Source organism: Callorhinchus milii, unplaced genomic scaffold (assembly GCF_018977255.1).
Source record: "Callorhinchus milii isolate IMCB2004 unplaced genomic scaffold, IMCB_Cmil_1.0 Scaffold7, whole genome shotgun sequence".
Taxonomy (NCBI): Eukaryota; Metazoa; Chordata; class Chondrichthyes; order Chimaeriformes; family Callorhinchidae; genus Callorhinchus; species Callorhinchus milii.
This window is the reverse complement of record NW_024704748.1, coordinates 21,806,724-21,823,434: the sequence shown is the minus strand read 5'-3', so window position 1 is coordinate 21,823,434 and position 16,711 is coordinate 21,806,724. Positions and strand designations below refer to the sequence as shown.

Here is a 16,711-nt window from a genome sequence, read left to right as displayed (position 1 = left end):
CTACTAGGTAATGCTCTTGCATTTTTAGAACTGGAGGAAGTTTTTAGAATTAACACATGGGTGGGAATTCTCATGGTGAAGTTGTTTGAAGAATGTTTTTTCAAGAATCTTCTGTTCTCTGTGCTGAAGTTAATGTACAATTTATCTGCGCTGTCCAATTCTGTCCAGAGCCGCTTTCGATGATTAGTCACTGTCTGCTTATCACACGGAGAGCTCGCCAGTCTGTGGCAGTTGTATCATTAGCAAAAGGGAACAGTGTCAACAAGGCAAATGTACACTCAGCAATAAGTCCCTTTCAAAGAAGTAGATTATAAAGACTGTATGTACAGCATTTATTTTAAAGTTCCTATAGCACACCTAGAACGTAATGCATAGATAATGATTAAGAACATCAAGAGGATCCACCATATGGAATTTAATGATAATACAAGACTTTAATTTTTACTTCACAGATTTTCAAAACAAATTAAACAGTTTGATTCTGATTGCAAACACGAAGCATACAGCAAAATTTGACACTATTACACAAGTCGGCTCTCAGACTTTTAACAACTGCATGAAACATCTGTTCTAACTTGGCTTCTTAGATGAAGACCATTTCTAAACAAGCATTTCAGCAATATAAGGTACACATAAATTGGGCTAATTTATTTTTAAATATTCATATATAATCAAGTACATTAAAACAAATGCAGTCAAGTCTTGGATGTATTGCTTTCTTGTGGTTTATCACGGAGACAGTTCATCATTGAAATCCAGTGCAGTCACGGAAAAGTGCATATTATGCATGTTCTGCATATTGAAATCTGACTTATGCTTAAGGCAGTGCAATTCTCAATATTTATAAATCTGGAAGCAAAACCTTTGCAATTGTTAGTTACAGATTGTTTTGTAGGGGAAATTGATTTAAAAGCCATTCTTCTCCCTTTAAAAAAGTTATCTTTCTCAAAAACATCTATCATGCTCTGTTTTATAACATTTCCATAAGAGATGTAAAAACTCAAATCTGTGGTACTGAATTCTGAACAAGATTACAATGTTATTCGTTTAATCACATAAACCTTTGGTTGTACATATTTGACTATTGTCACATTAGCAATGACAAAATAAACAATACACTTCTTGCTTTGTTGATTCTTGCTATTCATAATTTTGTGTATTTTTGCTTTGGTAGCAAATACAAATCTCAAACAATCACATTTTTATTTAGCAGTTAATTTGTTAGTTTTATAAACCAATGTGAGCAGTGCACACAAATCCATTAATTAAAATGAATTAAGTTTGTCCACCTTCTACAATACTTTTGAGATATTGTGAAAATATGCTATACTGCTGGCTCTTAAATCAAACAGGTCAGCTTTTATATTATACATTAGGAATATTAAATCCACAGCACCACAGTTCATTCCTTTATGAAAAGATTTCTGTGAAATCAAATCCTGTTCTGCCTCAGGGCTGTGCTACATGCAAATGTTTTTGAGTTTATTCAATACATTTTTCAAGGAGGCAGCAGGTGAACAACTATGACATACTCTCTAGTGTTATAATTAAACAATAAAACAGCATCTACCGGAATATAGACCAATACTATAGCCTGTGGCTGCCTCTCAAAGAATTCTTCACAGGACCCGCTGAATGCTGTACCTGTATGTGTCCAACGACGTTCCTTCAGACAGTACTAGATGGGGTGCTAATGCGTCTGCCTATATAAATTCTAAAAAGAAGAATCTTTTGTTAAAAGAAATACAGTTTAGAACCAATTCATTTTAGCACAAGTTACGATCGCATAACTAAAGGTTGCTTTTAATATTTTAATCTAGAATATTAGATAGAGTATTTTAATAACAACTCTAACTTGGTAACTCAGATACAGCATTGTATGGCTTTGTACTTATGTATATTGACATATGTTCCTGCCTATCTCTGTAAAGCACTTTGACACGTTATCCTATGTGAAAGGAGCTACAGAAGCACAAGTTAAGCTTTTGATGACAACATTTCAAAATACTTGTACAAATCACTTATGTAGGTTAATTCTCTTTGACTGCAACACCACCTCTCTGGGTTAGAGCTCCACATCATGGTTTGAGTTCATAATCTACACTGACACTCTGTGTGATATTGAGGGAATGCTGCATTGTTTGAGGTGCCATCCTTTGATTGAGTTGCTAAACTGAGTCCTGTCTGCTCAATTTAGAAGTTAAAGATCCCAAGATACTATTTCAAAGATGAGCAGGGAGTTCTCCTGGTGTCTTGGCCAATATCATCCCCTCATCCAAATTCACCAAAAACAGACCAAATTTAGTATTCATACAATTGAATGGTAGATTAATTCGGATAGATTCGTCTAGATAGGAAGGACTGTATAAACACAAAATTTAATGGGAGCCACTTCTTCAGTCATAAAGATGTGTAATCACTAAAAAGTGTTTTTGAGACTTTTGGGGGGAGAATGAAGTAAATGTATACATCATCTCATGAATTAGTTTTTTGTTAATTACACTTTTTCCCTTCAAAATGCTACACCAAAAAAAGAAAAAAAAATAGACTGCACCTCTTAAAACATGTTTACTTTGAGGACCTAATGCAAGAAAGAAATACAATCTATCCCAAAGTGTTTTGCACCATAATATATTTTTCCTGACATCACATGGTGAAGAGCATACTGTGGATGTTGCCAGGCACAGAACAAAACAAAGACATACAGACATACATATCAAAGGGCATTTGAAGAAAGATGGAAATTTCAAATAAATCTCATGTATTATTTGAGAGATGTGGTAGAGAGAGGCTTTTTTCCTTCTCAAAGGGTTCAGTAGAAAGGTAACCAATGCTGACAGAATCCCCTTGGTGTGCAGGTGTGAACCTTGAATATTTGTAAATAAGTTAAAATGTAACTAAGATGAAGTTGCTCATACATCCAACTGTCCTTTGCAAAAACAGAAACTTTTCACATATGAATTGAAAAGTTTGAAATTATCACTCCATTTATTTTTGTTAACTCAGCTGACTAATTCAACAGTAATCTAACAATAACAACTTGCATTTGTATAGCTCCCTTCATGCAGGGTAGCGTCCCGGAACATTTAATAACGTAACAATGTTTAAATAATTATTTTTCTGAAAAGACAGTGCAGTCATCATATATAGTTTAGTCATCACTTACCCCAAACCCACAGCCAGTATGTGGGAGATAAGAAGGGACGGCAGAAAGACTTTCAGAAATTCAGCTGAGAAAATACCACCTTTCTTCATGACTCCTGTATTCCTTATACTCAAAGTGGCAGAACGTTTACGGTGTTTAAACTGGAATTCCCTGTTTCAAAAGAAAACACTTAGCTGATGCGGCACTGATCAATAGAAAGCAAAATGGCTAACTCTAGTCTAGATGATAAGCAAAGTCTGTACTTACTTAGGGGGGATGTTTTCAGGTCTGCTTGACCAATCCCATATCCAGTCAGCATTTTTCTTCATCATGTTTTCAACTTCTCGTCTTCTCTCAAGATAATCTTCTTCAGACTAATCAGAGGAAACAAATTTGTCAAATATTCTCCAGCAGGAATATGCAACGTCAATTAATTAAAACAGTTCCAACAGAATGATCCCCGTTCAAAATAAAGATTTAAAAAACGTAACTGTCAGTTTACTGACCTCACAAGTGGTTCAAATGTTATATGTGCAAACTCTATTCAAGTCGCTAACCTCAACGCCTGGTTACCGATATTGGAATGCAAAATTCATGATTCAATATCCACAAACCAGAAGGTGCAGTTAAGAGAACGGCTTCAGATTTTAGACCCTTAAATGAAATTTCAAGCACTCCATCTCCACTGAAATACAGTTCTTAAGAGAAACAAGGTCAACTATGTCTTGTCTAAACACAACAATTTTTCAGTAATTCTTCTTACTTGCGAACTGTTTTTTTCTCCATTGCTCTGCACGTCCACATCTGAACCACGACAAGGTTGTTGAGGAGTCAAGGAGCGGGGAGGGCTGTATCAAAGAACCAAGGGAAACCATTAGAAAGTGTCTTGAAACAATGTAGATATTTTACAGGTAGATATTGGAACAGAATTTGACCAGTTTAATTAGAGCAACCAAACAGATTTTGAAACTACTTTAAATATGATGTATTGGGTCCTGCAATATGAAACTATGCAAAGATAAACTGTCCTGCGTGGTTTAAAACTACTAATGGGGACCCTGGACTCAGATCAAACTGCATAGTGAGCCCTTAATCTGCTCGCAGTTCTGCTTAACACTAAAAAGAAAAATTCCTTTATAATACCCTGTGCTCCTTGTAACCATATTGCTGTTCACTGATATCAAAACCGTAAAATCTTCTCATCATGGGCGTAATTTTAGCTCCACTGACATCACCTTGTTTCTGTTTCACTGAGATTGCATTAGAACAATGGCAGAGTAAACATAAGGCTATGATTTTTTTTTAAATTGTAGATAACAGCCACAACGACTCGAGCTTCACTCTCATTCTCTTTCAGGATTAACGCTTCTCTTCACCTTATTGTTTCCGTGTTCAACTCCTACTAAAATCAAGACCTTAATCATGTGGTGAATTACAAGGTATGTGATTATGCAATCCACACCTTCACTGTACCATAAAATTATAGCTCATGTAGATCTTAAAGTGATGAGAAAATAATTTACGTAGCTATGAACTAAACAATAGAGAGTTTATCCAGGTTTATCCAGAGCAAACAATGTCAGAATCATTATTTCTGGATCAGATACACCAAACCCATAAATATATCTTGCTCCCAGCATCAGAAGTCTGTATAAAGCTGTCTGATGCATAGAGTCCTGACTAAGGAGGACTCCTTGTGCACATGAAACCAAAGACAAACACATTCCACAATAGTGCAGAGTCATTAATTCCAGGAAGTCGCTCCAAAAAAAATCTCTTGTTTGCGAATGAAACTTGAACAAATTATTTTTATAATTGACCCATAGTGAGCTCTGACCTAACATTGCCCATGTAACTGCAAGCTACAGCTGGGAATCGGGTGAATTAAGAAGGATGGCAACACTGTATATGAGGTAACGACTAACTAAAACTGAATTTTAGCATTTTCCACAGTTCTGCGTGACCTTAAATTAAAACAAAATGGTATTATAGGTCAAGACCTGGTGGAACTTTCAGCCAAGCTGCTCAAAACTTCCCAGAAGATTCTGCTGAAGACCGAGGATGGCTGGACCATGTCATTCTCTGCAACCACAAGTGCTTAAAAAGAGAATTAATCCTCTGTACGGTTTCTTGCAACTCAACTACATTTTGCAAGTACCTGTCACAGTGAGAGCTTCCTCTGGAGCTAGTTCGTCCTGATTCATGCTGTGCATCAAGCAGTATCTTTTCCATTTCACCATTCAGGATCGAGGTGGATGCTGGGATCTGCTCATGCCCTCCGTTCTGTGTACTGCTCCCATTGTTACCGTTGCTGCTGTAGTGCAACTCGACCCAGGATCCTGAGTGGATGAGAAGCAAAACAGTCAGATCCGCAGATATATAAAAAAAGTGCAAATCTAAAGAGAAAACAGACAAAAAAAGGCTGAAAGAGAAAAGATTAATGCTTGATCTGAACATCTCTGATAGAAATAACGTTGTTGTTGCTAAATCCCATTCTTGCTTCCTGCATCGTCAACCATTGTGCAATCTGGCTCGTAGTTGAATTCTTTATCCCACCCTACTGTGCAGAATTCCATAATGTACAGTAAACTCCTGATAACTCATCACCCTAAGGGGAAAGGGCTCAGTGACGAGTTATCCGGAGTGGCGAGTTAGGCATATGTATAAATACATAAATAAGTGTGGCCAGGATATTGGCTGTATGGTGACTTAAGTGGTTGCAACAAGTTAAAACAGGGTCAAGTTATCAGGAGTTTACTATAGACCAAGTATGGTTAATGTAACAGCAGATTAGATTTCTTTATGAGCAATGCTCAGTGATTACTAAGAACTGGTTTCTCATTTCAGCTAACCAGACAGTCTGTCTTTAGCTTCAGACTCTTAGCACAAAGTTATTGTATAACACATAGCCTTGTGCAGGACATGCAACCAGCTGTTTCTGTCTTTGTGTACAACTCTCTGAATATGTCATGTTGAGACTGCAAATATATCTTTATTCTTTTGTACAAGACAATTACAGTTGGTTGCAGCCCAGAGGCAAGTTTGATGAACGCCTCCATCCCCAGATAAGTAAGCCGCAATATTCTCTGATCTCTCTCCTCATTTTTACTTGCAATGTCCCACTGCTGTGCACTATGGGCACTATCAAACAACAAAGCTTAGAACCATAGAACTCCATGGTTATAGAATACAGCAAAAACTGTGTCAGCTCACAAAACCATGGTCTGAAAGGTCCTGTAATAAAACTTCAATAGCAATCATTACTAAAGCCAGTCCTGCGGCTTTCTTTATTAAAACAACTTAGGGGTTATTCTGCTCCATTTGTTACGTGCAGCAAATTTTGCAATGTGTGATTATAATAGAAAATTCCATTATAACTGCCCGTGGAAAGATTTGTTACATTTAGAGAAGAGAATAAAACCCTTGTTTCAGTGAGAGGTGAAACAAAATAACCAAAGTTGAAGCCAGATCTATTCTGGGGACATCAATGGTGCAGTAACTCGAGATGCTACTTCACAAACATTATCAAAGCTCTTTGGGTAAATTTTATTTGCATCATTTATTTTACTTGGCAACAATTCTAGCCCTGCATCAGCATAAATGTTTGACGAAGATTGTAATTGGGTTTTTTCTAGCCTTATCTTACTCCTATAAACTACATAGCAGGAAATTCCCTGATTTCTGTCAAGTTAAACCAATAACCGTAACTGATCAGTTTTCAGCAAAACAGTAAATGACTAAGCTGTACTACTTATTTTAGATGTGTAGATTCATGAATCGGAAACCTTCTCACAATTAACATTTCTATGGAAGCAAACATTCCAAATGCAGAATTATATTTGCCTGGCTTTACCCAGTCCAAAACTCTACAAACATGACTAATGCTTATTGACATGTCCCTGTACATGTTCTTGATCCATTTGAGCCGATATTTTGTTTGCTACCAAACATAGTGACTTTGTCTCTGTGTACTTATACAATTTAAAACAAGTATCATTAAAGTCACAAGCGGAATATCTTGCCCCTTTGCTGGTCATCTTCAGACTTTCTTTACAATAGTTCACAATATGTCAGTGTTTGTTCACACTAAAGGTACACATCTAGATTTGGATCACTACACATACAAAATGTTATGTCGTCATCTACTTCACTCATAAAATGGACTGTACAATCATTTTGCAAAGCAAAAAAACTTTTTCCCTATGCAAGTCCGCCACCTACTGCTGTAAAAAGGTAAACACTGATTTTGAGTGTCACTTGAAGTACCAGAGAAAGCCTGTCTAAAATAAGTAGTACAGCTAAGTCATTTCCTGTTTTCATCTGAACAATGTATTTGAATGTGTTTGAATGTCTGACATCTAAATAAAATGAGCAAATCCACAAAGATTGGTTATGTAAACTAACACTTTTACTCAGTTAACATTTTCAAAACTTGGCTGCAGTCCCAATTACATCATGTGAAGAAATACTTTGAAATGATTGACAAGGTATTATGATCAAAATGCAAAGATTAGCATTATTATTCGCTCATCACAAAATGCAGTGTGTTTCAGCAATTCTATTATTTTATTACATCAGTTTAGATACCTGAGTAGACACAAGAGCTGCAGAGACAAGTACATTTGAATATTATGCTGGCATCACCTCACTATAGCACTCTATCTCCTGACATTCAGTTAGCATATTTCCTGTTGAAAATGTTATCTTCCCTCCCATCAACACTGATATAGTTCTGTGCCACAAGGCAATAGCAGGGGCAAGCTCCCATTAATACAATATGGATTCTGCTGCTACAATTACTAAACAATCTTAATAGTACTTGATAATTTGCCTCAAATTTTTCATCTAAACAAGTTCCTATATAAGGGGGAAGGCATCTATAATTGCTAGAAGATTTTTTGTGTAGTTTTCCTCCAGATTTTAAATGTTATTGTGACACCAACAATTGGTGAAGGGGTGTTAGGAAATGGTTCATTAAACATTCATCGTCATGATAACCCCTTCAAGGACAACATCACAATACTTCAACAAAATTAAGGTTGGCAGAATAGCAGTCCTTGTGTGCCAAGATGATCGGAATCTCTATTGGAGTCGGTTTGTTTTAATCCATACAGCGAAAACAAAGCCTTACCTACAAATCTCATGTTTAGATACATCAAACACTTAATTTGCATTGTATTATTGCAAACATTGTTAACATTTCCAGTTTGTTCACATTTCTAGTCAGCTGAAGGTCTGTGCCAGAGACTCTGACAGGTCTTCTGACAGATTCACAGGTCCTATCATGCTCGTAAGGCTGAAAAGAGTTTGTAATCAGGAAGTACTGTAAAGTAGAGAGAGAGTATTTGTGCACGAACATAGCAGCTAGTCACGCGCAGCAATGTCCCATAAACAGCCATGTGAGTGAGTGACCAATTGTATTTGGGAGATTTTCGGAAACAAAACAGAAAGACTTGGATCAGAAGAAGTTACAGTACTTCATTTATAAAGATCAATCAATCCCAAGCAAAACTGTTGCAACACTTAAGAAAAATAACAAGCACAAGGGAACATCCTTGGACACAATCGCTTAGATCTTGGCCACCCAAAGAACCCTTTGTTTAACTCTCTTTCAAACACATACAGTCACAGCCACTGTACACTTTTTCCCAGATTAAAAGATTGATTTTGCTTTCACCAACAAGACCATACGCAGCTGTGTCAATACTTGCTCTTGGTGGATCCTAGTGTGTGATTTGTTTTGTTGCCTCAAGTCTGAAATGTTTTTGATTCGCCACATGATTGCTGTTGGTAATTATCCAGTTTCAAAAGTTGTGGTCAAGGGCAATCAATAGTTACTGACTGGTCCACTCTTCCTACCCCACCACCCACAATGTCAGCACAATGATTGGACCAGAATCTGCTTGAATTTGGTGGGCACAGAACATGGCATGGTGTGGAGTCCTGTAGCTCAGAGGTTAGAGCACTCGCCTCGCAAGCGAGAGGATCTGAGTTTGATTCCCAGGCAGGACGAAACGTTGGTCAAGTTTCCTTACTCGACATTTGTGGAGTCCTGTAGCTCAGTGGTTAGAGCACTCGCTTTGTGAGTGAGAGACCTGAGTTCAATTCCAGGCAGAGCGAAACCTTGGGCAAGTTTCCTTACTCCACACACCTAATAATAATCCCTCCAAAAACCAAAAACAATAATAACTTGGTCATTTTCAATCTACGACTGTTTGTGGGTCATTGCTGTGCGCAATTGGCTGCCGCGTTCGCCCACAAATATACAGTCAATTCACTTTACAGTGTGTTCTGTGAAGCGCTTTGGGACATCCTCCTGACGTGAAAAGCGCTATATCAAATGCAAGGATTATTATTATTATGCCTCTGTTTATCTAGCAGTAAATAGGAACCCGGTTGTTAGTTGATTGGCAGATCGCTTTTTGGAGGGTAATAATCCCTTAAAAAATAATATGGTCACTCAATCCACAACTGTTTGTGAGACACTGTTGGCTGTAGCGTTTCGCCCACAAAATATATAGTCAATTCACTTTACAGTATATTCTGTGAAGCGCTCTGAGACTTCTCGAAGACATGATAAGGCGCTCTATCAAATGCAAGGATAATATTATTTAAGCAGCACTTCGTCAAATACCTGTTTAAGGAGGGATTTTGTTTAGTGAGTTAAGCTGGTACACTATGAAGTGGCACAAACATGCTAGCAATTCTAATGGCAACTTCAGGCCCTCACTACACTGCACAATAACAATTCTGTGAAGTGCTTTAAGTCGTCTTGACGATGAGATAAGGCGTTGTATCAAATGCAAGGATTATTATAATAAATCCTTATATTCACTAATTGGAGGAAGTATACAGCCAAATCCATCTTTCGGATGAGACTTTAAACCAAGACCCCATCCAGATGGATGTTAAAGATCCCATGGCACAATTCGAAAAGAGAAGGGAGTTTCTCCTGGTGTCCTGGCCAACAATCCACCAAATAAAATGGGTCACTTGCTCCAAGGCTGTTTGTGGGACATTGCTGTACGCAGCCAGCTGACCGTGTTCACCCACAGTCACTCCACTTTACATCAAATTTGAAGAATGATTGAATAAGGCCTTTTCAGCCTCAAAAGAATATTTATCAGATGCGAACCTTAAGATCCTTAATAGGAATAAAAGAAATAAAGCCCAAACTATATTGTCAGATATGCAAAGGCAATAGTTCAAGAGGTTTCAAGTTGTGAAGGGGAAGTTTAGGACAGATGGCAGAAAGAATTTATTTATAGGAATAATAATAAACAAATGGAACAGATTACTGGGAAGGATGCTGGAGGTCACTAGACTCATTCAAAAATGAACTTGATACTATAATTCTTGCATATGATACAACAACAAAAAAAAAATTACATGTGTAAAGTGTCTTTCACGTCGGGAGGCTGTCCCAACATGTTCAATATCAACCTATATCAGGTTGATATTGAACCTGTAACATTGAAATGCCTCTGACATCTTTACAGATAATTGCTGTCAATTATCTGTGTATTTGTAGCCAAATATGGCAGCAAATTTGTGCATAGCAAGGTCACACAAATAGCCACAAGTTTAATGATCTTGATTACTGGATCGGGTAGTTACTGGACGTAGAAGTATAAACGATTTCTTCTTTAATGTTTTTCTTTATTAATTTAAAAAAAATGCTATTACATATGCATCCATAATGCAAAACATAGAGCACGAAAAGTACATAAAGTATTGGTACGTACAAAAAAATCGAAGAATGAATACAATATTTTAAATACAAGTAATCTTAAATGTTTTTCAATTGAAATGAAATCTAACACACTCTGGGTCACTAAGCAAAATGCACGACAAGACTGGCACTGCTAGCTCTGCTTGGAGCTATGAAAGCAGCACATTGGCATTGTGCGAATGAAAACTCCTGGTATATTAATTGCCAAGTTCAATATTTGTATTTGTTCAGAAAGAACAAAATGAAGGTTCACACTTTTGCCCATCTGCTGTGTGATGCTGAGTAGCAAACAGGACAATGACAGACATGATAAGCTCACAATCCTATCTGATTTTCCTGTTGATCTGTAGGCAAAATAAGGCCAAAGGTTTTAAACGTGAATTGGCCTAATCGTAAACATTGTGTTCATTTTAAAAAGTATGTTCTGCAAAATGAGAATACAGTATACGAATTGTTTTAATGAAAATTGGCAAATGGCTAATTTTTGGCCTTTGTTTACTGCTCTACAAATACAGGATAATCATTAACTTAAAGGTATACACTGCAGATAAGGGAATCCCTCATCTGAAACAAAGAAGCCTTAACACACACACACACAGCCTTACCATCTGTACCCTCCTTGCTTAATAGGTTGATATTTTTCCCCCCCCAATCACATGCTCAAGCATATCATACCAGCAATTGTGCAGTGTAATACGTGGTAGTGCTTTGTTTTTCTCTCTCAAGCTTCCTCCTCCTCCCCCACCCCCCCATGCAAACTATATTTATATATTCAGCACATGAGATCCAATTCATAAAGAACTATTTCAGTTCCTTATATGGAAAAAGCACAAGTCTGTGGCTGTATATCTCAGCAGCTGTGACCCTTTCCAGTGCAGCCTACTAAAAGTCCCAATGCTAAACAATAAATAAATGTTCCCATATCAACCAGGGAACAAATGACCTGAACTAATCAATTTGAAATGGTCACTCTGTTCCAACCACCAAACTATTTTGGGGCTTTAAAATATAATAATAATCCTTGCATTTGATATAGCGCTTTTCACGTCTTCTAGACGTCTCAAAGCGTTTCACAGAATATGCTGTAAAGTGAATTGACTGTATATTTGTGGGCGAAACGCGGCAGCCAATTGCGCACAGCAGTGTCCCACAAACAGTCGTGGATTGAAAATGACCAATTTATTATTGTTTTTGTTTTTTTGGAGGGATTATTATTAGGTGTGTGAAGTAAGGAAACTTGCCCAAGGTTTCGCCCTCTGCCTGGAATTCAACCCAGGTGTCTCGCTTGCAAAGCGAGTGCTCTAACCACTGAGCTACAGGGCTTTGACATCTTTTATGACATTACTATCCGCCAGATCATGTTCAGACATGTTCCTCACTTTCATCCAGTTTACAACCACAAAATTACATTTGTATAGCATCTTTCACTTCGGGAGGACGTTCCATAGGCATTTACTGACCTATTGCAACCATGAACATGAAAATAATAATACAAATCCATACATTTGACATTGTGCCTTTCACGTTAGGAGGATGTTTCAAGGTGCTTCACATGATTTACTGCAAAGTGTAACGACTGTGTATTTTGGAGGAATTTGTTTCTGTTCTTATCTACTGAACACTATAAATAGAAAACCTGGAAGCTTCTGGATGAAATAGTTACCCAGGACTACAATATGGAATGTGTCACTGACATGCATCTAGTCAACAATCTCCCAGATACAACGATCACTCACTTCATGGCTGTTTGTGGGAGGCAATGCTTTGGGCAAACTGGATGCTGCGTTTACCCGCAAATACAAAGTCAATGCCCTTAACAGTAAATCCTGTGAAGCTGTTTCTGATACTTTGATAATATGTTAAGTCTCTATATCAAATAAGGATTATTATCTTCTACATCCTTAATTGCAGTCCCCTCCCATAATATATTTTTAAGCACTCTCTAGCCAAAGCAGTAAACAGTTTGACCAAAATATCTTTCCATGTCTGTTAATAATAATGGTGCTTCCTTCCTAATCAACTGCCAAGATACAAAGTAAATTAAACAAGTTGGCCATTGAGGGCTTAAGTGTACATCTTTCCTTCCAACATACAAACATACCCAAAATTTGTACGTATCATTTTTAATCAACAAGATTTGTAATCAACAAATATGCAATGGTGAACTCACAAGGTACTTTCAGAGCATAAAATAATTTCATGCAAACTTTAGCATGAATCATCAAAAACAGCAATGACTTTAATTTTTAACCACAGGAATCTATACAAACAGAATATACTTCAACTAAAACTCTGAATGCAGTCAGCAAATGCAGGTTTAAACATACTGCTTTTGTTGTATGGTATTGTAACATTGAACATTGTTAGTTAAGTGGCAGTAGGGGGAGGAAAATATAAACAAAACAGATGCAATATCAGTTTACAAATAATGTACTTGCCTATAAATACCTAGGCAATACACTGGACAGCGAGTCCCTGTAAAGCAGTAGAAGACAGTTCATGTTTACAGACGTTATGTCAAATGCAAAGATCGCTATTATTTAGTAATTGTGTCAAATCTTTCATCACACAACTAGATGATGACACATGCTATCACAATGGCATGTTCTTTGTGCCATTGACGATCTTAAGTCACATTACCGTATCCACATCAATATAATAACAAATTGCCATTTAGAGGTGCAGTGGTCACTGACAACATTCATTTCGTTAAAAAAAATGGAGTGAATAGCAAAGTTACAAGTTCAAGCTGGGAATTGCAACATTATAAACAATAAAACCCACACACTTTAAAACTATCATCTGAAAGGTTGTATTATATTTTTTTAATTCACTTCCTGGTATTTCTCTGCCCTTGACCAATCTCTACATATGTGAGAAGGCAAACACCCCTGCTGGATGCTAACTGTCCCTCCATTCCCTGGGCATTCTTCTTCGCCCACAAAATATACATCAATTCACTTTACAGTACATTCTGTGAAGAGCTTTGAGACGTCTAGAAGACGTGATAAGGCGCTTCATCAAATGTAAGGATTATTAGTATTATTAACCATTCAATAAGAAAGCTGTGTTGAAAACCTGACTAAGTCTGTTCTCTTATGCATTGCGTCTTCCCCACTCTTCTTTATTTTAACATATCAAATTAATTACACATTTCCCAACAGAAACAATATACAAAGAGCCAAACAAAATGACATAAGAAAAATACATATTACCATATCACCTTATTAGATGTGACAGATACATTGAGTAACAACTGTTCAATTAATTTCTTTCAATTCTTAGCTGTTTGTACAGTTGTCAACAAAATGTAAATTCAGAATAATTCATGGCACATGTAACCGTTCAAAAGTCCATTGATTAGGTTAAGTAGCAATCGTATTACAGATCTACATGAATCATCGACCATGTAATGCCACACACAGTTCTTATAAAGATTAAATAGGTACACAGAGAGTTGGGTAGTTAGCAAGGCTGTCTTTCAAATGAGAATCTTCAGTGAGAACAACAACAACATTACATTTATAGAGCGCCTTTCACGTCAGCAGGATGTTCCAAAGTGCTGAACAGTCAGGTGTCGGGGCCCAAGCATGGGGGAGGAGTGTAGGGGTGAAAGGAAGGTAGAGAGGTGGGAGGGAGACCAAAGGCACGATCGAAGAGAAACAACCATTGCTGTAAACAGCCAGGAGGAGTGATATATAGAATCTGTCTGAGTTCCTCTTTCCTTTGTTTTTAGGTGGGGAGGGCGTTCTGAAATGGACTGATAAACCAGTATTCACTCCATGCGCAGCTGGACACTTGGTGGCAATGACACATTCCAGGCAAGGTTCCCCAGATTTTTGCATCACCCAGCAGGTAACAGTGCCTGAGGTTTAGGAAGTGTCGTCACCATCTTGATTGAAAAGATGGGATCTTGTCTCCACACAAAAAGTTGGGAGCTACACCTGCCAAGGTCACTGAGGCTGGACATGAGCAGGGAGCCCTGTACCTGGGAGTAGGAAAGCAGGGTCCAAACAAGACATGGAAACCAGAGACCCCATGGAGTGGGACATAACGTTAGGGCATCTCAATAAAGCCAGGAAATTATACTCACAATAGCTGAGCATCGATGAAACAATACACACAAACCGACAGGGCTTTCTGAAGAGAGACGGGTTCAGAAGAGTCGTGATTTCAATGAATGCATCATTGTAGGCTATTGATTTGTTTGGGGCCATGTTTGCCGGGTTGGACAGTGTGCAATTGGTTGGCTTTGTGATGACCGCCCTAAAGCTGGGTATCGACGGCTCCTGAAAGCAAACCGGTTGACCCTAACGTGGTCGAGGTGAGTTGTTTTCAGGGTTTCGGACGGCGGCGACTAAACCGGTTAATGAATAAACGCGAGAAACAAAAAGACGACGACTGCGGTTTGGGGGGTTCTGACAGGGCAATGGGCAGCTCTGCCGTCCCCGTCAACCTTTATGGACGCAGACCTCACAAAAGCGTCTCGAATCCGCTTCGACCGCCCAAAAGTGCGGAGAATTAATAACCAGATTCACCATCGAGTGGATTTATTATATTAATACACATATATATATAGAGAGAGAGGGGGGGGGGTAACATGATAAACCTGTTAAACCCACTTGCTCAGCAAAACCCGCAGCAAAGACACACACATAGACAACAAGCGGAAGAACTGCGGACTTTTCATTACACAACTGACCCAGAAAATCACTGAATTGCGCAGCGACGAAAACAACTCACTGGGGATTGATTATATGTGGAGGGGGAGGGAGGGGAGGGGGGAGGGGGGGCAATGGATTATTATTATTATTTTTGTGGGAGGAGGAGGGTGGGGGGGGTGGGGGGGTGGGGGGTGGGGGGGGAGTTAAAAACAAACACCCACAACAATAAACCAGCAGCAAAATAACTAAAGCAGAGACGCACACACAGGGGGTGGGGGGGAGGGGAGGGGGGGGGGGGGGGGGGGTACCAGAGCAGCAGCCCCTTACCCTGCAAACTCTCCTCCTGATGGCTCTGTCGTTGCTCGCTCATGGCGGTGGGTGGTGGGTGGTGGGTGTGGGTGGGTGGGTGGGGGTGGCCTGGCTTTTCTGCTCAGTGCCTGTCCTGCTCGCTTTGTTCAGGGTGGGGTTGGGTGGGTGGGTGTGGGTGGGGGTGGGGGCTGTTGGTGCTGTCTTCACCCCCGGGCTCTGCCACCACCTCCACCTCCTCCTCCTCCCCCCACCTCCTCCTCCTCCTGTCTGTGCCTTTGCTCCGGTTCCACACCTCACTCTCCAGCACCTAAACAGAGTGACATCAGTGTGTTTTGGGCGCAGCGGCGACCAATGGATCGCCGGATCCCCGGAGCCGCCCCCGAACTGACGTGTGGGCTCTCAGCACTGACTGTGCAGATTGGGGCTGATCCCGTGTGTGTGTGTGTGTGTGTGTGTGTGGGGGGGGGGGGGGAGGGGTGGGGAGGGGGTGATACCTGACAGGCCTCCACCCCCCCCATTTAGCACAGCTTTTAGCTGACATGTATTTTACTGGTGTGTGGTCCACATAATGTACAGTCTACACTTCAGGGAGTGGTGGGTGGTGGTGGGGAGTGGGGGGTGGGGTCGGACTCCACCCAATGTCACTGTCCAGCGATCCGGGACTCTTAACCCGCGCGACGTGATAAGGCGCTATATCAAATGCAAGGATTGTTATTGTTATTGTTATTGTTATTGTTGCGTTCCCACCAGTAACCATTTCAGATGTTACGATCGGGCCATTTTCAGTTTGAAGACGATTCCCAATCTTTCAGTTAAAAGGAAATGTGGATGGAGAGGTTAAAGGGTGCAAGGCTGTCAAGG

The 16,711-nt window shown here is 39.2% G+C and overlaps 1 protein-coding gene across 1 annotated transcript; it reads right to left on the bottom strand.

Annotated features, from left to right (window-relative positions):
* Positions 1 to 304: 304 nt before the first annotated feature.
* bnip3 (BCL2 interacting protein 3) lies at positions 305 to 15,934 on the bottom strand. Its single transcript, XM_042336968.1, has 6 exons — positions 15,869 to 15,934; positions 5,304 to 5,484; positions 3,909 to 3,993; positions 3,413 to 3,519; positions 3,167 to 3,316; positions 305 to 1,714 (listed from the first exon to the last, which is right to left on the bottom strand). The coding sequence occupies exons 1-6, from the start codon at positions 15,909 to 15,911 to the stop codon at positions 1,669 to 1,671; spliced, it is 612 nt and encodes a 203-aa protein (XP_042192902.1). The 5' UTR covers positions 15,912 to 15,934; the 3' UTR covers positions 305 to 1,668.
* Between the last annotated feature and the right edge of the window lie 777 nt (positions 15,935 to 16,711).

Coding starts and splice junctions, on each gene's coding strand:
- bnip3 (XM_042336968.1), bottom strand. CDS start 15,911: ATGAGCGAGCAACGACAGAGCCATCAGGAGGAGAGTTTGCAGG. Junction 5,485..15,868: donor TCAGGAGGAGAGTTTGCAGG/GTAAGGGGCTGC, acceptor TCATCCACTCAG/GATCCTGGGTCGAGTTGCAC. Junction 3,520..3,908: donor GAGAAAAAAACAGTTCGCAA/GTAAGAAGAATT, acceptor TCCTCTGATTAG/TCTGAAGAAGATTATCTTGA.